Consider the following 25,918-nt stretch of genomic DNA (forward strand, 5'->3'; position numbering starts at 1 on the left):
TTAAATTTCAAGCATACTCCAAAGTTCTGTAAAATCATGCTAATGTTTATTTTTGGGGTAGGTCTTATTTTTGGGGAAACACAGTATATGTACTGGTCAGATCTGTGTGTACAGTGATGTGTATGTATATACTGTGGTAGATCGCTCACTCAGCTGCACACGGAGGTAGACCCAGGAAACTGACAAAGACATGAACAGTCTATAATTTTAAAGGTAGGTTAATTTTAACATTGAGAATATCCCAAGAAAATCACATTATATAAAATAGATACATTTTTTTGCATTTTGCAGTGAGAAATAAGTATTTGATTCCTCTGGCAAACAACAATTAATACTTAGTGGCAAAACCCTTGTTGGCAAGCACAGCAGTCAGAGATCTTTTGTAGTTGATGATGAGGGTTGCGCACATGTCAGGAGGAATTTTGGTCCACTCCTCTTTGCAGATCATCTCTAAATCAGTCAGATTTTGAGGCTGTCGCTTGGCAACTCGGAGCTTCAACTCCCTCCATAAGTTTTCTATGGGATTAAGGTCTGGAGACCGGCTAGGCCACTCCATGACCTTAATGTGCTTCTTTTTGAGCCACTCCTTTGTTGCCTTGGCTGTATGTTTTGGGTTATTGTCTTGCTGGAAGACCCAATCACGACCCATTTTTAATGTCCTGGCAGAGGGCAGGAGTTTGTCACTCAGGATTTTATGGTACATGGCTCCATCCATTCTCCCATTGATGCGGTGAAGTAGTCCTTTGTCCTTAGCAGAGAAACACCCCCAAAACATAATGTTTCCACCTCCATGCTTGACAGTGGGGACACTGTTCTTTGGGTCATAGGCAGCATTTCTCTTCCCCCAAACACGGCTAGTTGAGTTAATGCCAAAGAGCTCAATTTTTGTCTTATCTGACCACAGCACCTTCTCCCAATAACTCACAGAATCATCGAGTTGCTCATTGGCAAACTTCAGACGGGCCTGCACATGTGCCTTCTTGAGCAGGGGGACCTTGCGGGCACTGCAGGATTTTAAACCTTTAAGGCGTAATGTGTTACCAATGGTTTTCTGGGTGACTGTGGTCCCAGCTGCCTTGAGTAGTAGTAGTTTTAGGCTGATCTCTCACCTTCCTTATTATCAAGGACCCCACAAGGTCAGATTTTGCATAGGGCCCCAGATCAATATCGATTGACAGTCATTTTGTATTTCTTCCATTTTCTTACTATTGCACCAACAGTTGTCTCCTTTTCACCCAGCGTCTTACTTATGGTTTTGTAGCCCATTCCAACTTTGTGCAGGTCTATGATCTTGTCCCTGACATCTTTAGAAAGCTCTTTTGTCTTGCACATGTTGTAGAGGTTAGAGTCTGACTGATTAATTGAGTTTGTGGACAGGAGTCTTTTATACAGGTGACTATGTAAGACAGCTGCCTTTAATGCAGGTAACGAGTTTATTAGGAGTGTCTAACTAGTCTGTAGGAGCCACAACTCATAATGGTTAGTAGGGGATCAAATACTTATTTCTCGCTGCAAAATGCAAATAAATGTATCTAATTTATACAATGTGATTTTCTTGATTTTTTTTGGATATTCTATCTCTCAATGTTAAAATTAACCTACACTTAAACTTATAGACTGTTCATGTCTTTGTCAGTGGGCAAACTTACAGAAACAGCAAGGGATCAAATAATTATTTCCTTCACTGTTTGTATATACACTGACCAGATCTGTGTGTACAGTAATGTGTATGTATAAACACTGATCAGATCTATGTGTGTACAGTGATGTGTATGTATATTTACTGGTCAGAGAAACAATGTGTGTGTGCATCTACTGTAAGTGCATAAGTGTTGTGTGTATGTGTGTGTTGTAGACTTGTTTATGTCCATTGTAGTTGCTGCCGAGCTGTGTGTATTTAAAGGGGTTGTTCCCTACTTTGACATTGATGCCCTATCCATAGGATAGGGCATCAATGTATAATCGGCCGGGGTCCCGCTCGCGGCACCCCCGCCGATCAGCTCTTATCGGTGCCGGCGGCGGCCGCCGGCTGGAAGTTCTTACCTGCAGTGTCTGGCCGTCAAGTTGTAGTGGCCGGCGCTTGTTACTGCACATCCGCCTCACATTCAATTGTGGGACCCCGGCCAATCATACATTGATGCCCTATTCTATGGATAGTGCATCAATGTCAAAGTAGTGGACAACTTCAGTAATGTACATGCTGCTTAGGAATACTAACAGGAGCTTATTGTTAGCTATTACCGCTACCAATGTATGAAAATTACAGTTATTAATCCCTCCACTTTTTTACATAACCAGGAAGTTTTGATTAGTAGGAAACAATTTTGTTCTATATTCTAATATCTAAAACTGGGATGTGTCTTTTATTACAGTGCTCTGTCCTGCACTAGTCAGAGTAAGGATGGGATTTCATATGGTGGGAGCGCCATGCAGAAGTTTGCTATGGGGCCCTGACTCTTCTAGTTACGCCCCTGGCAGTGTTGTATATTTAGCTTGCCTATTCTACAACATTTACGGCAGCAATGATTGAAATGTTCTTATAATCTATTTCCGTGTGTATCTAAACAGCTGATGGTTCTAGAAGGCCAGAAAGTGTTTGTTCTCCGGTTCTATGAAGTCATATTAATTACTACAATAGGTGCAAGTGAAGAAAGGGTGTTATACTAGTGGGTTCTCTACCTTTTATTGGGGTGCATTTACATGACTATAATGTGTGACTAAACCATCCAGTACACCAAACATGGCCATTGCTGTACTGAACTCCATTAGGCAAGTTTATCACTGTTTCATATTATATATAACTATCATATAACAGTATATGGGATTGATGAACCTTCATACAGCTGAGAAATGATTTGTGGACCTTAATGCGTTAGTTCGTGAGTTGTATTTCACAAAGCTTATAGAAAGTTAACCATTGTAGAACCAGAAAAAGAACAAATAACGTAATTTGTCACAATTATGTCACTACCCTATATTGTAGTAGGTAGGTAGGTTTGGTAATTTTAGGCACACAAGTATATTAAATATAAGCATATGTTCATGCATTCCTCGTTTACAAGCATGTGCTGTAGTATGAGCCATGCTGAAGAACCAAGTGTCGTTCATAGTAACACTCTAATATTCTGTGACAGAGTCACTGGTGTTATTTGCGAGGGGAGGTATGTGTCATGCAGGATGCTTTCCTGTGTGAACTGAGACCTACTGAATTTCTGCCAGCATGTTATATGCTGGTGATTACTTCTTTTAAATGGTGTGGTTTTATTGGAGTGACATAGAGATGGGAGGGGAGTCATTCCCCATACTTCCACCTCAGGGTGTGGCTGAGCAAGCTTTAAATGTTCAGTCCTGTTTTTTTTACTCTGTATTGTATTTGAATGGACAAGGTCTCCAGACTGGACAGCCATAGCTCAGGGAAGAAGCTGAAGGCTGGACATAATCTGTGTGAGCGAACCGCACACACATATGGACTGGGCTATCGTTTCTTTTGTTTTCTTGTTTTGCCAGTAAGGCCGTGTTTATTTTTGCTGGAGTTGCAGGGCTTTATGCCATATAATAAAGCCTGCAGAGAAAACCCGGTTCCTGAGTCTATTTCCGGAAGCAGCCGAGCGAGTCAACCTACCACAATTCCAACACTTTACTTTGTTCCCAGTACACAACAACACACAGGGTACAGTATGTTGTTACAGTACAGCATCCAATAGAGATCAACCTATACTGTATGAGCAGATTTTTATTTAGTCATGTTCATATTCATTTTAATGTAATACTTGTCCACTGTACCCAGTCCATGTTCATAGGGAAAGTCTGCACAAGGCCATAAGACTGCAATACTGTGATAATGACTACATTTTTGGAACGATGTCTTCATCTTCGTCTGGATATTTACCGATGACCTATGTGCAGTGAAAAGACAAATGATTTTGGATTTAGTTGTGGTTTCTGTGCTGTGACTTCCAATATCCAGCTTATGAAAAAATACCATGCTGCAACTAGATAACCCTGAGCTTCTTTTGCGGGCATTTTAAGTGCAGGCTGCTTGGTTCTTGTCTACCATAGGAGACACTGATCCTGCTAATCCTCTGGGTTACAGTGAGCACATGAGTGCACACACGTATTAGGTTTGATTATGCAGAAGTCTGCAGTAACTCTATGAAGATGCGGTTACCAAATATTTACAGTTGAAGGGTTTGTATCTAAACCGCTTTAAAGGGGTACTCTGGGGAGATAAAAAAATGGTACTGTCCCTGCCCTCATAAACAATAAAGATGACTTGTCCAGTGCAGTTCTATGATTTTTATAACCCTTGTAATTCCATGTGACAAGAGCTGCTCCTCACACTCCTCCCTTCTGTCTGGGATATGACATTATGTCACACACCAGTGTTCAGCTCCCCGCTGTAACAGCCAGGCCCCCTGTTCTCTGCAGAAAAACAGTGATTATCAGGAGACTGACTGATAACAGCATGGAGCAGCACACTGCTATAATGTCCCAGACAGAGGGGCGAGCACTGCAGTGGAAAGCAGCTCCTGTCACGCCAGCCCCCTCATGTCTCCCTATCTGCAGTCTGATGTTAAGGGGCGTGGCCTGCTTCCCCCAATTTCTAGTAGCAGCCAGCCCCCTGATAATGTCTCCTTCACTGCAGGGCTATTAGCAGTGAGCAGGCTCCACCCATTCCACACCGCCTCACTTTGGACTACAGACAGGGAGACATTATTAAGGAGCTGCTTTTCACTGCTCACCCCTCAGCTGGGACATTACAGTAATGTGGAGCTCCCTGCTGTTACTATCAGCCAGTCTCCTGATAACAGCTTTTTCTCTGCATAGAACATGGGCATGGCCACTCTTCTCTTCTCAGGCTGGCTGTTACTCACAGGGGGGGCTGAACACTGGTGTGTGATGTAAGGTCGCAGACAAGATGGGGGAGCAGTGAGGAGCAGCTCCTGGCATACAAAATTACAAGTGTTATAAAGATAATAAAAGTGCAATGTGCATCTCATCTTTATAGTTTAGAGCAGGGACAGTACAACATTTTTTTTATCTCCCCGGAGTACTCCTTTAAAAGGAATCTGTCACCAGGTTTTTGCCACCCCATCTGAGAGCATCATAATGTAGGGGCAGAGACCCTAATTCCAACAATGTATCACTTAATGAGCTGCTTGTGGTCATCTTGATAAAATCACTGTTTTCTCTACTGCAGATCTAGCAGTTCTCTGAATGTTGACCTCTGTATAACCCTGGCCACACCCCTGATTGGCCAATTTCTGCCTTTACACAGAGTACACAGAAAGCTGCCAATCAGTGAAGGGGTTCAGTTATAGGAGGCTCATAATTATAGAGGACTACATGACAGCAGGTTTACTAGTCCTCTAGAGATAATCTCCTGCTGATAAAACAGTTATTTTATCAAAACTACACTAAGTAGCCCAGTAAATGACTCATCACTGCAATCTGGGTCTCTGTGTCCACATTATGCTGGTACAAATTCCATTTAAGGTTAGGGCTCTGACACAGTCACAATGTGGCCAAAAACTGCAGCAACATGCATTGGTTTTTAAATTAATTGGTTTTGTTAGCAAACAGCCATTTCATCTGGAGAACTGTGCTGACATCACAAAACACCTTACCACTTTGGGGGTGAAACAGCTATTTTCTGTAATAAAAAGTGTCCATTTATCAATCAATTTTAAAACTCATTTTTTGGTGCCACATTCCCACCCGTATCACCTGATCTAGACTTACACTATATACTGTTTCTATGTATGACTAGTGTCCTGATTACAGATAACTTTTTTATTTTAAATTGCTATAACTTTATCAGCTGCTGCCATTCTTCCTTATCCATCTTCTGCATTGATGAGCAGGCTAAGGCTAAGTGCCCACGTAGCGTTTTTCAAGCGTATATGCTGCGGAATTTCCGCAGCGTAAACGCTTGTGAAACGCTAGGTAATCCGCCCCCCATGGTCCCCAAGGGGATTCCACAAGTTCTATGCCCATGCTGCGGATTTTTTCGCAGCGTTTATGCTGCGCTCAAAAATCCGCAGCATGTCCATTAATTTTGCGGAAGCGCGGCGTAATCGCCGCCATTGACTTGCATTGAGACGCACATAATCCGTGTCAGTACATTTGTACTCACGGATTATATGCGTTTCAATGTGCGGATGGTACCCAGTTCTGGAGGAGAGGAGACTCTCATCCAGACCTGGGTACCATTGTACCTGTAAAAAAAAGAATAAAATAAAAAATAAAGTTTATATTCACCTTCCGACGGTCCCCGGTCTCCTTCCCTGTGCTTGCGGGCAGGACTGAAGGACCTGCGGTGACGTCACAGTCATGTGACCACAGGCCCTTCAGTGCAGTGTCCCGCGATCAGCTGGCAGACGGGAGTGAGCGCAGCAACACACGCCGGGCCATCGGAAGGTAAGTATAGGTTTATTTTTTTATTTTTAAACATTCTTACGGTCACACTATATAAATCCATGCCGTTTGCATGGATTTATATAGTGTGACCTAGTTGTCAAGCACTTTCCAAGTGATGCTAAAATCGCCTGGAAAGCCCTTGTCAATCCGCATGCAGAAACGCATGTGAATAACGTTTCAAATCCGCATGTATTTGGCAGGAAAAACGCATGCATAATCTGCATGCGTTTTTTCTGCCAGGGAGATGCAGAAATGCTGCAGAAATTTTCTGCTTCATTTCTGCATCGTGGGCACATAGCCTTAAACCTCATGTGACTCAAGTACTTGCCTCTAGTAATGTTCTAAGGTAACTATGTTTTGACCATTAAATAAAGTCACCCAAATCTTTATTACTGTAAAACCTATTCTTTTCAAGAAATTTGTTAATGTGAACTAAACAACTGTCTTAAGACCTGAGACGCCATGTTATACAGAAGCTGAAATCAGTAACAAAAGCATTAATGGAAGCCTGTGTATTCATAAATCCATGGTTAAGCAAATTCCGCAAACACTGAAAATTCATGACTCATTCGACTCGCCATATGAGTGGGCATCCTGCTAAAGAAGCACTCCCATCAAAGTTTTTATCCTCTGTAGGGTTTGACTTGCTTTCAGGCAACTGGTAGCGGTACACAGGTACAAGAAGGCAATGCGGTTGAGTCCAAAAGGTGAAGTTTAATATCTCCCTAAACTTCAGAGGGTGCCAGGCAAAACAAAATACTCTTTCTGGTATTAAGGTATAACAAAAGAAAACAAGTAAGCAAGTACAGTATCACCCGTTTATAATTAAGTCCATTCAAGTCTGCAAAGAATCACAGGTCCCTTCACCTTTACAGAGCCAAGCCCCAAGCCTCTACTGCCAGACAACTCTGGAGCAGCTCAGCTCCCCTTTACACCAGCTGCACCTCCTGGACTATAGAGGATGGGAATGACCAGTTGTGCCCAGCGTTCACAGTTGTTCCTAAAATCCGGGCCCATTAAAACACCTATTAGCTCTATACATGCTGGAGCCTGCTTCTCCGAGTTTCACATCACCGATGCTAGACACCAGGGTGACCCATATAGTCCATTCAGGACCTGTCCAGCTGCTTTCTTACACCTCTTAATACATTTCAATCGTCATATTCTATAGCACTGCGTACTTAAAATTGCTCATTTTGCCTTTTTACCCAGATAATTCTTCTCTTTTCTCTGCTCCATGAAGAAAAAGGAAGTCTCTTATCCCTTCATTTTTCATTCCCCTTTTCAACTCCTGAACCAGCTGCTTCCTCCTCTCCCTGCCAGGGACTTTTGCAGTGACTGATGACTTATACAGCAAAAATTTACTTCATATATCTACATAGAGCTTAGACTGATTCAGCTAGTCAGTTTTTAATCACGTGATCTCATAGACCTAATGGAAAAGAGAAGAATTAGCTGGGTAGAAAGGAAAAACGGGGCAATTGTAAAAACACAGTGCTATATAATATGATAACTGCAATATATTAAGAGGATAAAATTTTGATGTGAGTGATTATTTAAGGTAATTCAAGAGGACAACGTGCAATCCTAAAAGAGGTGAGAAAGAACTCAAAGGTAACATAAAAAGACTGACAACAAAAGTTTGTGTTCACTATTAGAAAATCACAGAACAAAAATAGTGATTAGTGTTGAGCGAGCATGCTCGACACTGCTCGGTACTCGCCCGAGCTTCTCACTACTCGGGATGTTCGGCGAGCACCGAGCATTTTCGGGTTACTCGGGCGGGAGCTCGGGTCTCCGCCCTGCATGTTTGGAGCTCTTTACAGAGCCAATGAACATGCAGGGATTGCCAGCCAGTCACTGTAATGCCGCAGCCATGTTGGTTGTGGGCATCACAGTGATTGGCTGGCCGTACAGTGTCACCTCTAGTATATAAAACCGGGCGCCGTCATCTTGCACACAGTCCCTCCGGATCAGAAAGTGTAGGGAGAGTGCTGATGAGCTAGGGAGAGATTAATACTGTGAAATAGGTTGTGATGAAAGCCGGCCGGTGGGTGCAGCTCTCTGGCGCCCCCTTACCTCTCAGGTCAGTCAAGGTACTGCACCTAGAGAAAGTAGTGCCAGGTAGCTGCAACCAGCGCAGGGAACACGGTAGTGTGTTATCCCTTCAACGTCACTAAACCGTAACGTCACTACACAGCACAACTCGCTAGCGCCCTCTTAGCCTCAGGTCAGTCAAGGAACTGCACCTAGGATAAGCGGTCGCCAGGGAGACTGTCCTGTAACCTACTGGGTATCGGGGCCCTCTGTAGTGAGGGCGGTATATATATCTTCCTTGGCCGCGCCAGGAATATATATATCTGAACCTCCGACCGTCACTACCAGCCTTCCCCAATCCCCAGTTGGTATGCTGCCACCAGTCCCTATTTTAGATATACGCCCAGTCCGTGAATGGGCCTATATCGGGTCAGGAACCAACCCTGGGTAGCGTTTTTGGCTTGAGCCGAGCTCACACGGACGTGCGTTCGTTATGCAGAATAAAAGGCGGGCCCACAATTACTTGAGGTAATTGATTATAATAATACACTAGATACACGATATACAACTAAATATACACAGGTATAAGGTCAGGCTAAACTATACAACAATGGAATACAACACACAGAATCACCACAGCATATCAGTTACCGGTTTCTTGATTTTCTTGTGACGCAGGGAGAGGATTCTGCGGTCGCAGGCACGGTTCTTTGTTACAGGCTGAGGCCTACCACCGCATGGTCAAACTGCTCCTCCCCTTGGTGGCCTCAGCTGGTGCTCAGATGTTCAGCACACCACTCTTGGGTCAAAAACTGACTTGTCTCTTGTCTGTCCTGCTATCTTACCTGCCCCGTCCCGCCCACTGCTGGTGAGGTCAGCTGGCTCAGTCTCCACCCTCAGGTCTAACTTCGATCAGAAGCCCAAATTCTATGGAACCCAATAACTTCTTCTGGGATGGTCTCATGATACCCCCAGGGGTTCCCATGGATTCGGGCCGCCGTAACCGACCTTTTGATATCAATTATGATACCATACGGTCCTCAGGAATGGCTCCGCGCTATATCTTGGCTTCCAGAGCACGTACAAACGTCTACCGCGGAGGCTTGTGTGCGCAATGGCTCCGGGACGCCGTGATATTTTTTTATTGGCCCATCCCACGCAACATGCGTGTACTATTCATGTTTCTATATCTTATGCCTCCATGCTTGTGACAGACAAAGAAACTAGTCCTATGGGACAAATGGTCAGGTACAGATAGACGAAGCACCCCCCCCTGCTGGCTGTGTTTCCTCTCGAAGTCTTTGAAGCTCCTAGCATTCAAGTGTTAAGTAGGCTTCTTATCTTACAGGAGCCTGGATGGGGGGAAACTATCTAGTTGACGTTTTAACAGAAGGTCCCAAGGGTGGGGGCTGCTGAAGTGTGGCCATCCCTGGATATGATTTATCATTACCAAGATGGCGGCTACAGGTTCATCACATAGGTAGTGTAGGGTCTGTAAAGCCTGTAAAATCAAACAAACAGTCCTTCTGAGGACTAATATCCATCCCAGATATCAGGCAGGCAGTATAGGAGACGCAGTGGTTATACCAACAAACACTGCATTACAGTCCTGTGTGCTGATGCTCAAATTGCTAGACTTAGCCCCAGGTCTCAGGGGCCAGGAAAAATCCTTTTTTTTTCATCTAAATCCTCTTTTTTTTTTTTTCCTCAGTCAGACTGTACAAATACCCGTCTTATTAACCTTTTGGTATCCCCCCTCCCCCCCCAAAAAAAAATTGAGTGTGTCTGTGAGTGTTCAGACACAAATATATCTGTTAACTAGAACTGTGGTTTTGCAGTTCCACTGTTCAAATCTCTGTATTATCCACTTTTTTGCCTTTTTTCCATAAAAAAAACAGTTTGAGTGTCTCGCTGAATGTTCAGACACAAATATATCTATTTAAAAGATTCTGGTGTAGGCCAGAGAACTAGAACTGTGGGTTTCCTCTTCCACGGTTCAAATCTGGGTGTTATCCACCTTTTTGCCTTTTTTCCATAAAAAAAAACAGTTTGAGTGTCTCGCTGACTGTTCTGACACAAATATATCTGTTTAAAAGATTCTGGTGTAGGCCAGAGAACTAGAACTGTGGTTTTCCTCATCCACGGTTCAAATCTCCTTTTTATTACCCTTTTGACATTGATAGTGTGAGTGTAAGCTATTTTACTTCATTTACAATGGGCAAGGCGCATGGCAAGGGACGTGGAACTTGACGTTCTGGTGTAGGTGCGTGCAGAGGACGGGGCCATTGCCAAGGTGAAAATGTGCCACAACCAGCAGCCACATCTTCTCGCTCCCAGTTCTTGACTGAATTACTAGGAAAGCACACAACAACACCACTATTGCGAACTGATCAGTGTGAACGGGTTATTAATTGGATAGCAGATAATACTTTCAGTCACCTGGGCACCACCACCTCCGGTCTGTCTTCCACACGGTCAAGTGTTAGTAGCCGTGAGTCTTAACCGCATACTCCTCCTCACCCTGATGCTCCTTCCTCCCACCATGCCGAGTGTCGTCAGACAGCAACTGATCCCACAGTTGGACACTCTGAAGAGCTGTTCACTGGTCCATTTCCATATTTGGGCCCCTCGCCTGCTCCGCTTGAAGTGGTGGAAGAGGAGATCCCATGTAGCGATGGCCAAATATATGAACAGCCACGGCCACAGGAAGGCGACGCTGGCAATTTGTCACAAGAGGTGGACGATGACGAGACACAATTGCCACGAAGTGAGGAGGAGGACCGTGGTGCGGAAGTGGAAGAGGAGGAGGTCATGGATGATCTAGTAACTGACCCAACGTGGCAGGAGGACATGCAGAGCGAGGCCAGCAGCACACAGGGGTGGGAGGCAGAGTACCCCAACAGGCAGAAAGAAGCAGTGTGGTGGCCGCAGACAGAAGGCGGGCAACCGTTACCCGTAACACCAACACGAGGGACGTTGCCAGTACAACCGGTAGGTCTTCCAGAGTCTGGAATTTTTTTAAAGACTCTGCTGATAACCCCAAAAAGGCCATTTGTACCACCTGCCAGGCCAGCATCAGCAGGGGTGACAAAACTACCAGCCTGACCACCACCAGCATGATCAGGCACATGTCAGCAAAGCACCCGACTTTGTGGGGCGAACCCCAGCATCCACGACCAGTGTCAGCGTGTAAGAGAACCCCCTGTTGTGCGTGCAAGGCAATCCCCTGTCCATACTGCATGCAAAGATGCCTCCTCCTCTCAGTCTTCACTTGTTATGGCAGTTTCTCAAGAAACAGCATCAACGTCCACGTCCACGTCCCACCGCAGCGTACAATTGTCCATATACCAGACCTTTGAATGAAAGCGCAAATTCGCAGCCAACGCCCCACAGGCCACAGTCCTAAATTCGCACATTTCACGACTGCTTGCATTGGAAATGCTGCCTTTTAGGCTGGTGGAGACGGAATCCTTCCGCAACCTTATGGCTGTGGCCGTCCCTCGGTACTCTGTCCCCAGCTGACACTATTTTGCCCGGTGTGCCATCCCCGCACTACACAAGCACGTGTCCCAAAACATCTGCCGTTCCCTCAACAACGAAGTTACTGGGAGAGTCCACCTGACAACAGACACGGGGACAAGTGCTTGTGGCCAGGGATGGTACAGCTCCCTGATGGCACACTGGGTAAACATAGAGGAAGCCGGGACCCAGTTGGACCTTGGGACGGATCACATCCTCCCCACACCGAGGATTGCGGGCCCTATGTCTGTCAGAGTTGCCCCCACAGTGTACAGCTCCTGCGCATCATCATCATCCTCCTCCTCCTCCTCAGTTTCAGCCTCCATCTCAGATATCACCACATCAGTTACAATCTGGAAGCACTGCAGTACTGCCTCAGCCAAGCGGCAACAGGCTGTGCTGAAAATCATAAGCTTAGGTGATAAACCTCACACTGCTTGTGAGCTGTGGACAGCTGTGAAAGAGCAGGCAGATCTGTGGCTGAGACCGCTGAACCTACATCCAGGCATGGTCGTGTGTGACAATGGCCGTAACCTGGTGGCGGCTCTGAGGCGAGATAACACACGTACCATGCCTGGCTCATGTGCTTAACCTCGTGGTTCAGCGGTTTCTTAAATCGCACCTCGAGTTGCCAGATCTGCTCGTCAAAGTACGCCGCCTGTCAGCTCATTTTTGGAAGTCGGCTACAGCTTCCTCCGCCCTTGCTGTGCTGCAGCAGCGTTTGCAGCTTCCGGCACACCAACTGGTGTGTGATGTCCCCAAACGTTGGAACTCTACCTTCCACATGTTGCAAAGGATTTGTGAGCAGAAGAGAACAGTTGTGGAGTACCAGCTGCAACAAGACCGTCGATATTCAGGTCAGACTCCACACATAAGACCTCAGGAGTGGACCTGGATGTCTGACATATGTACCATCCTGACAAACTTTGAGGAGTCCACCAAGATGGTGAGTGGCGATGACGCCATCATTAGTGTCAGCATCCCACTTGTCTGTCTTTTGCAACACTCTCTGCAGAGAATTAAAGAGGAGGCATTGCAGCCAGAGTATGATGAGATGGAGCCGTAGCGGTCGATTACACACAGCCCAGCCTCATCTCATCCCGACATGCATTGGGGGACAATGAGGGAGAGGAGGAGGAGGAGGAAGAACAGGAGCTGCTATCATGCGCTGTAGACTGTAGTACCTGTACAACTGTCATACCGTCGGTTCAGCGTGGGTGGCCTGAGGACATGGGGGAGGAGGAGGAGGAGAGCATGGTCAGTCGTCATCTTGGTGAGGACACGGAAGTCTTGCCCGTTAACAGTCTGGCACGCATGGCTGACTTTATGTTACGCTGCCTTAACCGTGACCCTTGCGTTGTCAAAATGTTGGGTGACAGTCATTACTGGTTGGTGACACTTTTAGACCCCGGCTACAAGGAGAACTTTCATTCTCTTATTCCTGAGGTGGAGAGGTCTACAAAAATGGGGCAGTACCAGAAGGCCCTTGCTGCAGATCTGGTAAAAAAAAATTCACATCTGAACACGCTAGCGGCAGAGGTCACAGTTTTTTGCCAAACCAAGGTGAACAGGCAAGAAAGACGCACCTCCAATCCAGCAGAGGCAGGGGAACACTGTCATAATTCTGGGACTGTTTTATGAGACCCGCCCAGCTTACAGGCCCTGAGGCGCGGGGTACTCTCACAAGGAGTGGAAAGTTTCAAAAGATGGTGAGGGAGTACCTTGCCGACCGTACCAGCGTCCTCCGTGATTCCTCTGTGCCTTTTAATTATTGGGTATCCAAGCTGGACACTTGGAATGAACTCGCTCTGTACGCCTTGGAGGTTCTGGCCTGCCCTGCCACTAGCGTGTTATCGGAGTGTGTTTTTAGTGCCGCTGGGGGAATTATAACTGATAAGCGCACTCGTCTCTCAACTGACAATGCTGACAAGCTGACCCTTATCAAAATGAACAAGGGCTGGATTGGGCCAGACTTCTCATCACCACCAAATGACAGCAGAGTAACATAAAGTCAAATCCACTGTGTTATTTCAGGAGGTGTATTCCCATGCACCGCTTCACACCCACACATGGGTATACACTTCCTCATTTCGGCTGTTTTTTGCTCTTCTCCTTATCCTCAGCCTCCACCACCACTATACCACCAGAGTGACCGTGGTCCGTGTTGCCAGCATTGCAAGTTCCTCCATCCTAATTTTTGGCAGCTTTTGCTTGGAAGGCATAGGCAAAGACTATGGGAGACCCACTCCCCAATAATGTGAACATTGTTTTTAATATGCTGTACTGCATGGCTCTTGTAAGGGGCATTGCAAGTTCCTCCGTCCTAATTTTTGGCAGCTTTTGCTTGGAAGGCATAGGCAAAGACTATGGAAGACCCACTTCCCAATAATGTGAACATTGTTTTTAATATGCTGTACTGCATGGCTCTTGTAAGGGGCATTGCAAGTTCCTCCGTCCTAATTTTTGGCAGCTTTTGCTTGGAAGGCATAGGCAAAGACTATGGGAAACGCACTCCCCAATAATGGGAATAATGTTTCTAATATGCTGTACTACATGGCTCTTGTAAGGGGCATTAAAATCGTCTTGTTAAACCACTCTGAACTCCACGTCCCTTCCAAGGGGCATTAAAACCGTCTTGTTAAGCTACTGTGACCTCCACGTCTCTTCCAAGGGGCATTAAAACCGTCTTGTTAAACCACTCTGAACTCCACGTCCCTTCCAAGGGGCATTAAAACAGTCTTGTTAAGCTACTGTGACCTCCATGTCTCTTCCAAGGGGCATTAAAACCGTCTTGTTAAACCACTCTGAACTCCACGTCTCTTCCAGGGGGCATTAAAACCGTCTTGTTAAGCTACTGTGACCTCCATGTCTCTTCCAAGGGGCATTAAAACAGTCTTGTTACACCACTCTGAACTCCACGTCTCTTCCAAGGGACATTGAAATGTTGTTTTTAATAACCTCTAACTTCCACGACTCTTCCAACCGGCATTGCATTTCCTCCAAATTTTAGTCAGCTTTTGCTTTTCAATGCATAGGCGAACACTAAGGGAGACCCACTCCCCAACAATGGGTAGAACGTTTTTAGTACGCTGTAATCCATGTCTGTTTCAAGGGGCATTGCAGTTCCTCATAATTTTTGGAAAGCCTTCCATTCACTGCTTAGGCCAACAGTGTACAGGAGACCCAGTTGCTATAAATGGAATAAACGGTTTAGGTTAGGCCCTCTGACCTCCATGTCACTTCCAAGGGGCATTGGAGTGCCAGGAAATGTTTGGTAGGCATTGCACTCACTGTATGCCCTTTAACTGTGTAGCCTGACTGCTCCTTTTGGTACAGAAACATATCCTACAAGACATGTGTGGTTGACTGGCCTGATATTGATGTGAATGGTCCCTGTTCCTCCTGCTCTTTCTCCTTGGCCACTACCTCATCCATCATTTATCACCTGAAGCTTTGTTTTAACGGGAGTCATAGAACTGGGATAGTAGCAGGAAAACATCCAGCAATCCTCGGAGGAGAAAAACCTGAAGGTCTGAACTGAAACGTAAATTGATATGCATGCAAAATGTAAATGCATATTCAAACAAGGCCATTAGACAGAGAAAAACCAAAGACAAGCAAAATACCCAAATAATTGGAAGTAAATGGATAGGTCGCACAGTGCAAAAATAATAGTAAATAATAAAGGGTATTTAGCTAACATAATTTTGATCAAAATAATGTGAAAGCTATCCCGCCACGTCACGGCAACCCTTATGGGACATTCCTAACTCTAATGCGATCTATCCATTTACTTCCAGTTATTTGGGTATTTTGCTTGTCTTTGGTAATCCTCGGAGGAGGTAGGATATGCGCCAAAACGCTGACCACCTCAGGCCTAGCCGCTACTACATACATGTGCTTGCATTCCAAGGAACAGAAAGCTAAGGAGATGGATGCACTCATGCTCATGAATAATTTACTCGTTGTGTAGGAGGCCGACCACTGCTGCTGTCTACCTTCTGAACTTTGTGTTGAAGCCTGATTGACCCAGGACCCTCAATCCTCTATGTCTGAAGGACGTGTTGCATCCCAGTATCCAACTGTGTCCTGGCTTCCACAATATTAACCCAGTGTGAAGGCGTCAGTGAGATGGACCATCCCTGGCCACATTCACTTGTCCACGTGTTTGTGGTAAGGCTGTCCTTCCCACTAAATGCACTGGGGAGGGCACAGGTAATGTTTTGGTATGCGCGCTTGTGTTTAAGGCGCACCGGGACAGGGGCGGCTGGTGACCGTTTATGGACACACGGCCGCCCCCAGGCGGCTGGGGACTGTGTGTGGGCACCTGGCCGCGGGGCAGCTGGGGACCGAGTATGGATACCCGGCCGCCCCCTGGCGGCTTGGGACCAAGCGTGGACACCCGGCCGCCGGGCGGCTGGGGACTGAGTATGGATACCTCGCTGCCGAAGCAGCCATGAGGTAGTGGGCAGCTTCGGCCTCCTACTAACTAAAAGGCCCCATTTCAAGTGCAAGCTAGCAGTATGGTATTGCAACCTGGGGGTGGGTGGGTGGCAGGCTCCATACTTACGCTTGCATTCCAAGAAAACAAAGCAGATGCTAACTTCTAGCATCATCATCATGCTCCTCACCTTGGCACTATCAACTCCCCTGATGGGGAAGCCAGGGCCCACCAGAGGAGTCTGATTGTCTGGTGGGCTCGTCCAATGCTGCCCTAAAGCAGGCCAGGCTAAGAAAAGTGTGGGGAAGGTTACCAGGACAAATAGTGGTGGCTGGGGACTGAGTATGGAGACCTCGCTGCTGAAGCAGCCATGAGGTAGTGGCCAGCTTCGGCCTCCTCCAAACTTAAAGGCCGCATTTCAAGGGCAAGCTAGCAGTATAATATTGCAGCCTTCGGGTGGGTGGTTGGCTGCATATTTGCGCTTGCATTGCAAGGAATGGGGGAGGTACAATTGAACACTGCCCTGGGACAAGGACTTGCACGGGGATAGTTGCAAGTCTGCATCTTCTGATGTGGCAAGGATCACTTCTGATGGGCACACTTTTAGGCAGTGACCTGGGTGTCAGAGATGCTTCCAGGGGTCTTCCCCATGCTGTTCCCATGTCTTTTCAGCACTGTATGCATGTGTCACATAGCACATGGCCAGATAAGGTTGTAAAATGTTAATGTTAGAACCCTCCTGTTAGTTTTTTCTATCTTGTGTTTTGCCGTCACGTGACCATCTGCCTATATATTCCAGCTCCACCCTTCTGGCCTTGCTGGACTTCAGTGTTGCTTGACTGTCTCTCTAGCCAGGTGCTTCGGTGCCTATCTCTGTCTAGTTCGCTTGGTCCTCTGGGACCTCTAGTACGTTTTGTCTGTTTGTCTTTTGTGCTCTGCATCTACTTCTGCTTAGGCGGTGTCCCATTTTTGTCCCAGTCCTTAGTTCTTTTAGGGACCCCTCCCTTAACTCTATAGGTCTTCATTCAGACTAGCCGAGGACTAAGGCGGGTCTGTTCACAAGGAACAGGCAGCCCGCTACATCATAGGGATTCAGCTTAGTCTTACTGTAGGGACAGCTATCCCCTATCTTTCCTTAGTTTATGTTGCAGATCATAACAGTTAAAATGACATTTCCCGGTGAATGCATTTGTTACGATTGAAAGCAATACAAAAGTGCAAAAACGCATAAAAAATGCTACTTGTGAACATAGCCCAAGGTGTGGAGGAGTATTTTTGTTTTTTGTTATTTATTTTACCTTATACACAAGTCTTTACCCTGGAAAGGATGTTCCTTAACATATTTCACAGGAAAACAGTTTGTTTAGTTTTTGAACGTTTTATTGTAAGCCCGTAAAAGTGGCTTAATACCTCTGACCATGTTGTTGACAGCAGTGACCTGGGGGTCAGAAATGCTCCCTGGGGTGATCCCCATGCTGTCCCCAATGTCATTTGAGCACTGTCACTATCGTTTTGGGCACTTTTTAGGCTTTCTAAAGACTGACGGAGGTTCCGCTGCAAAAATGCTCGGGTCTCCCATAGACTAACATTGGGTTTGTTGCTCGGGTCGAGCCCCCGAGTATCACGGTGAGCTCGGCCCGAGCTTTGAGCACCCGAGCATTTTAGTGCTCGCTCAACACTAATAGTGATCATAAAATGACAAAAGATGGCTCTGATGTCCAAGATATTATTATGGTCTTTTTTTGTTTGCCTGAGAGACAGATGAGACAAAATGGAACTTTTTACCACAAATGCACAACACTATAATTGGGGCAACATGAGCACACCATCACTAACACCTCACCCCAACTGTGAAGCAGGGTGACGTGAGCATTGCATAGGTTGGGGCTGCTTTGCTGCCTCTGTGAGTGGACACATTGTAATTATTGAGGGAACAATGAATTCAGAGATGTATCAAAAGCATTTTAAAGGAGAATGTAGAGGCAACCATTCCTAAACTCAAGCTGATGGGATGATGGGTGATGCAACAAGACAATGACCTGAAGCACGCAAGCAAATTGACTATAGAATGGTGGAAAAAGAAGATTTGTATTTTGCAATGGTCAAGTCAAAGTCCTAACCTTAACCCTAATAAGATACTGTGCCATGATCTGAAGAGCGCTTTGCATGCAAGGCATTTCTGAAATAGTGGTTTTCAATTTACCAAACTCAACATTTCAAGGGTATGTTTTTGGGGAGTGGGTGGCAACCTGTATATTTGGTGTCATTCCCACAAAACACATATACATATGTTTAATGAACGTTGTTTAAAATGGCTTGTTTTAGATTCTTTCTTGTCTTTTAGCATCACATTTTAAAGTGTGCATGAGACATCAAGAACTCATTATCATCTTTTACAAGTTTTTACTTTTTTTTTTAATACATGTTCGCACAGTCAGTATGACAGATCTGTCTACTTTCTTGTTGGTTTATGCTCAAAGAAAATGTTTCATAATGTTAATATATTTTTTGCACCTTAATTAAAAATCTATTTCTAAATGGTGATTTTGTCCATTTAGGCCATCACGCTGCCAAAAGATCTCTATGAGCCACTACTGCATCGCATGTGAATGGGACTTCATTGCACTCCCTAGAATATTGTGACCGCGACAAGCAAGTAGCATAAAGTCAGAATGAGTTATATTTTTTTGCGACTTGTTTGTCGTGGTCATGGTACGAGGTCCGGGAAATGCAATCCCATTCACCTGTATTTTGCTTCAGGATTGCAGTGGCACGTGGCGATCTTTGGCTGCATGACCTGTGTTGTGCCTTCACTATGTAGGCCAAGCCTAAAAGGTTCTGGTACAGTGTGAATACTGTATGTGATCAACTGACCTGTTTACTTGATAAAATAGTAGCTTGCAGGGATTTGTAGTATCTCTTTCTTTCAATTCGTTTTATTGAAGATTTATACAACATAACAAGGTTAAATAATGTCTGTAAAGTGCTGTGGAATTAATGGCTATATAAATGAGTAAAATAAATAAATAACCTTAACATACCATGGGTCTAATATCTAAACCAAAAGCATAAGACACCAATGTCAGGCACCAAATATCACATACTTTAATCATGAGAGATTACTCCTCATCGCCTGGGGACAATAGGGCATCAAGGGGGAATCAAACTAAGGCTTCCATACCTTATCAAATTTTTGAGGACAATGTCTATTTTTATAAACCACCCTCACATAGGAAGCTGCAGTATTTGCCTTAAAGACCTAGAGTGAAATTCGCGTGGCCTTCTGTTCATCCATCTCATGGCGATAGCCTTGGATTTGTAGTATTTTATGAGATGATATGCCCCAACATAGTTACTTCCAGAGTGTCTGAGTTGACAGCTTATGAGAAAATAACATAGAAGACCCATGGCTTTACATTTAATCTTTACTAAGTGAATGCTGTTCTCTCTTCTAGCTGGATAACCGATGAGCACGTAGCCTGGAGATTTGTCATGTAAGTATCTTAAAGTATTTGAAGTATTATATTAACTCCTGTTGTTTTTTCATTTATTCTTCATGTACTTGTTGGGGCAAAACTAAATAGTTTGTTAATAGTAAGGTAAAGGTAACCATTGCATTGGTATACATCAGACCTGTAAATTGTATACAATGAATTAGCAAGATTCATTTTTAGGAGCCTTGTGTGTTAAATAGTGCTTGTTCCCTTATCCACATCCAAAAATGCTACTTACCTGCAGAAAAAGAAGTAATCTGCAGATAAATCTACAGATATAGACTTAATCTGAAGGTCTAGCTAGTTTGCTGAAGCAGTGGCTACAAGAAGAAAATTAAGTTTTATTCTCCCTGCAGCCACTTGCTTCCATTCATTGAGATGGTGCAGGGTTCTTTGAGCACAGCTGTAATCACTCTCCAGCACTTTGACTGACAGCCTGCTCTGCAGTTTATGTGAGCTTATCAGTCTGTCAATCAATGTGTCAGGGAGTGTAACCACCCCCTGCACTATCCCGATGACTGGAATCAAACATCTGCAGGGAGAATAAAACTCCAGTAAACTGCTAAACAGGATTTAATCACTATTTCCCTGAAGAATAACCTTATATCTGCAAGTAAATAACGTTTCTGTACTTGTTCCCTTTAAAGGTGTTCTTTCTTTTAGGTTGGTACCACAGTTCGTCCAGCTTCTGGAACCAATATTAATGAGTGGTTATTTTGTTCTTAGAAGATGCACTCATCCAGGCATCTTCTTCGCCAATCAGAGCAGCTCTCCAATCTGGTTTATAGGGAGGAGTCAAAACATGATATCATGTGTCTTTTTAGGTGGTATATCAGGCGATATCTTGTAGCTGGGACCATTGTAGATCATATGCAGCGAGTGAAATAACTATTGAACACATCACCATTTTTCTAAGTAAATACACTGCTCAAAAAAATAAAGGGAACACTTAAACAACAGAATATAACTCCAAGTAAATCAAACTTCTGTGAAATCAAACTGTCCACTTAGGAAGCAACACTGATTGACAATCAATTCAACATGCTTTTGTGCAAATGGAATAGACAATAGATGGAAATTATTGCCAATTATCAAGACACCCTCAATAAAGGAGTGGTTCTGCAGGTGGGGACCACAGACCACATCTCAGTACCAATGCTTTCTGGCTGATGTTTTGGTCACTTTTGAATGTTGGTTATGCTTTCACACTCGTGGTAGCATGAGACGGACTCTACAACCCACAGAAGTTGCTCAGGTAGTGCAGCTCATCCAGGATGGCAGATCAATGCGAGCTGTGACAAGAAGGTTTGCTGTGTCTGTCAGCGTAGTGTCCAGAGGCTGGAGGCGCTACCAGGAGACAGGCCAGTACACCAGGAGACATGGAGGGGGCCATAGGAGGGCAACAACCCAGCAGCAGGACCGCTACCTTCGCCTTTGTGCAAGGTGGAACAGGAGGAGCACTGCCAGAGCCCTGCAAAATGACCTCCAGCAGGCCACACATGTGCATGTGTCTGCACAAACGGTTAGAAACCGACTCCATGAGGGTGGTATGAGGGCCCGACGTCCACAGATGGGGGTTGTGCTCACAGCCCAACACCTTGCAGGACGCTTGACATTTGCCACAGAACACCAGGATTGGCAAAGTCGCCACTGGCGCCCTGTGCTCTTCACAGATGAGCACATGTGACAGACGTGACAAAGATTGGAGATGCCATGGAGAGCGATCTGCTGCCTGCAACATCCTTCAGCATGACCGGTTTGGCAGTGGGTCAGTAATGGTGTGGGGTGGCATTTCTTTGGAGGGCCGCACAGCCCTCCATGTGCTCGCCAGAGGTAGCGTGACTGCAATTAGGTACCGAGATGAGATCCTCAGACCCCTTGTGAGACCATATGCTGGTGCGGTTGGCCCTGGGTTCCTCCTAATGCAGGACAATGCCAGACTTCATGTGGCTGGAGTGTGTCAGCAGTTCCTGCAAGATGAAGGCATTGAAGCTATGGACTGGCCCACCCGTTCCCCAGACCTGAATCCGATTGAGCACATCTGGGACATCATGTCTCGCTCCATCCACCAACGCCACGTTGTACCACAGACTGTCCAGGAGTTGGCGGATGCTTTAGTCCAGGTCTGGGAGGAGATCCCACAGGAGACCATCCACAACCTCATCAGGAGCATGCCCAGGCATTGTAGGGAGGTCATACAGGCAAGTGTAGGCCACACACAATACTGAGCCTCATTTTGACTTGTTTTAAGGACATTAAATCAAAGTTGGATCAGACTGTAGTATGTTTTTCCACTTTAATTTTGGGGGTGACTCAAAATCCAGGCCTCCATTGGTTAATAAATTTGATTTCCATTGATGATTTTTGTGTGATTTTGTTGTCAGCACATTCAACTTTGTACAGAACAAAGTATTCAATGAGAATATTTCAGTCATTCAGATCTAGGATGTGTTATTTGAGTGTTCCCTTTATTTATTTGAGCAGTGTATATTTCAAAAGGAGTTATTGACATGAAATTCTCACCAGATGTCGATAAGAACCCATCAAATCCATACAGACAAATAAATCAAATTATCAATGTCCATAAATTAAGTTGTGTAATAATGACAAATGACACAGGGAAAAAGTATTGAACACACTTACTAAAATTTTGTTCAAAAACCTTGGCTGGTGATGATGGCAGCTTCAAGACACCTATATGGAGAAACTAGTTGCATGCATTGCTCAATTGTGATTTTGGCCCATTCTTCCACATCAACTCTCTTCAAATCCTGATGGTTCTGTGGGCTCCTTCTATGATCTCTGAGCTTTTGTTCGTTCCATAAATTTTCTATTGGATTCAGGTCAGGTAATTGGCTCAGCCATTCTAGAAGCTTTATTTTCTTTTTCTGAAACCAATTGAGAGTTTCCTTGGTTGTGTGTTTGGGATCATTGTCTTGCTGAAATGTCCACCCTCATTTCATTTTCATCATCTTGGTTGATTTTTACCAAGAATGTCTCAGTACATTTGTCCATTCATCCTTTCTTCACTTATATGAAGTTTGCAAGTGCTGTATGCTGAAAAACAGCCCCACACCATGATGTTCCCTCCTTCAAACTTCACTGTTGGTGTACTGTTTTTGGGGTGATATGCAGTGATTTTTGGCATCCAAACATGATGTGTATTATGGCATCCAAAGAGTTCAATTTTGGTCTCATCTGACCAGGCTATATGCACCCAGTAATTCATAGGCTTGTCTAAATGTTTTTGAGCAAACTTTAAACTAGAACATGCTTTTTGTTCAGCAATGGAGTCTTGAGTGGTGAGGCTGCATACAGGCCATGGAGGTTGAGCGCATTATTTATAGTTTTCTTTGAAACAATTGTACCTGCTGATTCCAATTCCAATCTTTCTGTAGCTGTCGACTGGTGGTTCTTGGCTCTTGGACAACTGTTCTGATATTTCTTTTCACTCCTCTCTCTGAAATTTTGTGACGAGCACCTGGTCGTGGACGGTTTATGGTGAAATGATGGATTATGACCTCAGCAGTGCTCACTGGAACATATAGTAGTTTAGTAATTCATATGTAACCAATGGCATCAGTATGTTTTGCAACAATAAAGTTGCAAAGGTGTTGAGACAGCTCACTGGTTTTAGCCATTATGAAGTGTTTTTTGTGTGGCACCTTGGTAATGAGATACCTTTTTATAGGTCATCAGTTGATTTCAGCCGGTGTCAAGACTTTGCATAACTTTTTGCACCTCTCTTTCTTCATGTGTTCGATACCTTTTCCCTGTGTCATTTCTCATTATTACACATAGCTTAATTTATGGACATCTATGGTTTAATTTCTTTGCCTGTGTGGATTGGATGGGTTGTTACATCTGGTGAGAATTTCATGTCAATAGCACCTCTAGAAATATATTTACTTAGAAAATTGGTGACGTGTTCAATACTCATTTGAACCGTTGTATATTGTGGTGCTAGTGCAGGTCTTACTTGCAATTGCCGGCTGTTTTTTTGTAATAATTTTCGATTATTTGTTTGTTTTTTTTGGGCGGTTGCTATGTAAGCAGTAAAAAAACAATATGGTTTCTGAAACAGATTAAAATAGTGAGAAGAAAAATTAATTAAATTTATCTTAAAAGTTGTATGTTATTACTGTGCTTGAGGTTATGGAAAGTTGTATATCACCCAAGGAAACAAAATTTTGGTCAGTCGATGGCTACGAGAGAGAAAGTTCAGCATCTGGGATAACATTTTCCCAAGTTTATTCTATTCTATCTTCTTAAAAAAGATAATACACATATTGGCAATTCCAAAACATGTGCAAAGCACCAACGTGTTTCAAGCTGAACAGTGTTCTTGTTCAAAGCATAAAAATAAGCCGTGTTCAACTCAAAACATGTTGGATTTTGTATAAATTATTTTGGCATTGCCGGTACATGTGTAGCGCCCCGAGGGCTCGGTTGCTACAGGGGTATTGCACCTTAACCAGAGGTGTGATATTCCACTCCCAGGTAAGAATGGAGTGTGGACTAGGGCTCAGTTAGCTGCACACACACACATACCCCATTTCCGGGGGACAGCTCGACAGTGCTCCCAGCTGCGGGCACAACTGACCATGTCCCGGGCTGGAGTGGGGAAGGGGGAAGAGAACCCAGTGGTGTAGGAGCAGGAAGGGGGCGGTTTCTGGAGCACAGGAAGGAGCTCATTGGGTGCAGGTCACCTGAGCTCAGACACTGAGAAGCAGATAAAAGGAGGGGAGCCATCTTAAGTCGGAGAGTAGTTCAGTCAGAGCAGAAGGGAGAGAGAGCTGACAGGGAGCAGCGGCTCAGGCTGAGCTCGGCTCCACAAGGCAGGCCTAGAGAAAAGGCCGGGGCCGGAGAGGAGAAAAGGAAAAGGAAGGAAAGAGAAGAGACAGAGGAGTGGAAGGGCTCCAGAAACAAGAAGGCAGAAGGGACCCTAAGAGTACAGAACGGTCAGCAACCGTTGCATACCCCATTATACCAGGTGGAAGGGTCAGGCTGTGGAAAGGTACCGGATCCCTAAGTTGGTGGAGGCGAATCTACCCTCAGCCAAGAACCGGAGGTTGTGACCATTTATTGGTGCGACCCCCCGCTAAACCTGCTAGGAAGGCACCATATAGGATAGCGGGAAGTGAAGGCCAACGCTTACCCGACACGGTCCGCGGTAGCCGGACAGAAGTCAGGACACTGGTGGGGCACGAGAGGCCAGAGAAAGGACAGAAGGGGGTCCTGTGCCATACTCCTGAATTGCCTGGGGGTTGACCGTGCTCCTCACCTGGTGGACGCAGCACGGCTCGGGCAGTCCTTGCTGACAAAAGTGACTTGGATAACAACTGTGAGTAAAAGACCCTGGACTGCATCATTGGACTCTGTGTGATTTCTGCTGCGCCGGCACCATCACCCCCAGCATCCACTTACACTGCCCTGAGGCTACACTCTTCCCGTGGGGAGTTATCCTACCCCTGTGCTGCACCCCAACACCAGCCTCAGCGGTCTGCCTCGCAGCGGCGGTTATTTCTGACCGCAATCCACGGGTGGCGTAGTCGGATATTCACAAATCTATAAATAGACTGCCACAACATTGGTCTGACCGCCCTGAGCCATGGGACTGGGTTGCCACTACTACCCCCTTCAGCACTGTACACCAGAAGGCCCGGTCCCGGGTACCCCACGGCCCAAGGGGCGAGTCACATGTATTATATTTTTTAAGAAGATGGAATAAAGCTTTGGAAGATTTTATCCTAGGTACTGGACTTTCTCCCAATTGATCTTACTTGGACTTTTCATAGCACATTATGCAAATTGCCTCTTAAGAGAGAAAGAGGACTTGACCTCTATACCGCCACCTGTTGGAATCAGCAACCCTACTAGTCACAATCGACCCTGTAACGAGTCTTGCAATATGACTTAGGATAAAAGCCAAATCAGAATCTCAATTTGCAGACACGGTGTTTCGGGCTATTGGTCCTCGTCAGTGCAAAGTATGAGATCTGATTTG

The 25,918-nt window shown here is 45.2% G+C and overlaps 1 protein-coding gene across 1 annotated transcript in view; it reads left to right on the forward strand.

The window, feature by feature from the left end:
* Positions 1–25,918, forward strand: part of LOC141228177 (uncharacterized) — a 781,624-nt gene that overhangs the window by 486,838 nt on the left and 268,868 nt on the right. Inside the window, exon 8 of the mRNA XM_073667298.1 lies at positions 19,873–19,911. Coding sequence (XP_073523399.1) covers positions 19,873–19,911 — 39 coding nt within the window. The remainder of the gene's footprint in view (positions 1–19,872; positions 19,912–25,918) is intronic.

The sequence above is a fragment of the Phyllobates terribilis genome, unplaced genomic scaffold (genome assembly GCF_046119375.1).
Source record: "Phyllobates terribilis strain yellow unplaced genomic scaffold, ASM4611937v1 Scaffold_2__4_contigs__length_985480577, whole genome shotgun sequence".
NCBI lineage: Eukaryota > Metazoa > Chordata > Amphibia > Anura > Dendrobatidae > Phyllobates > Phyllobates terribilis.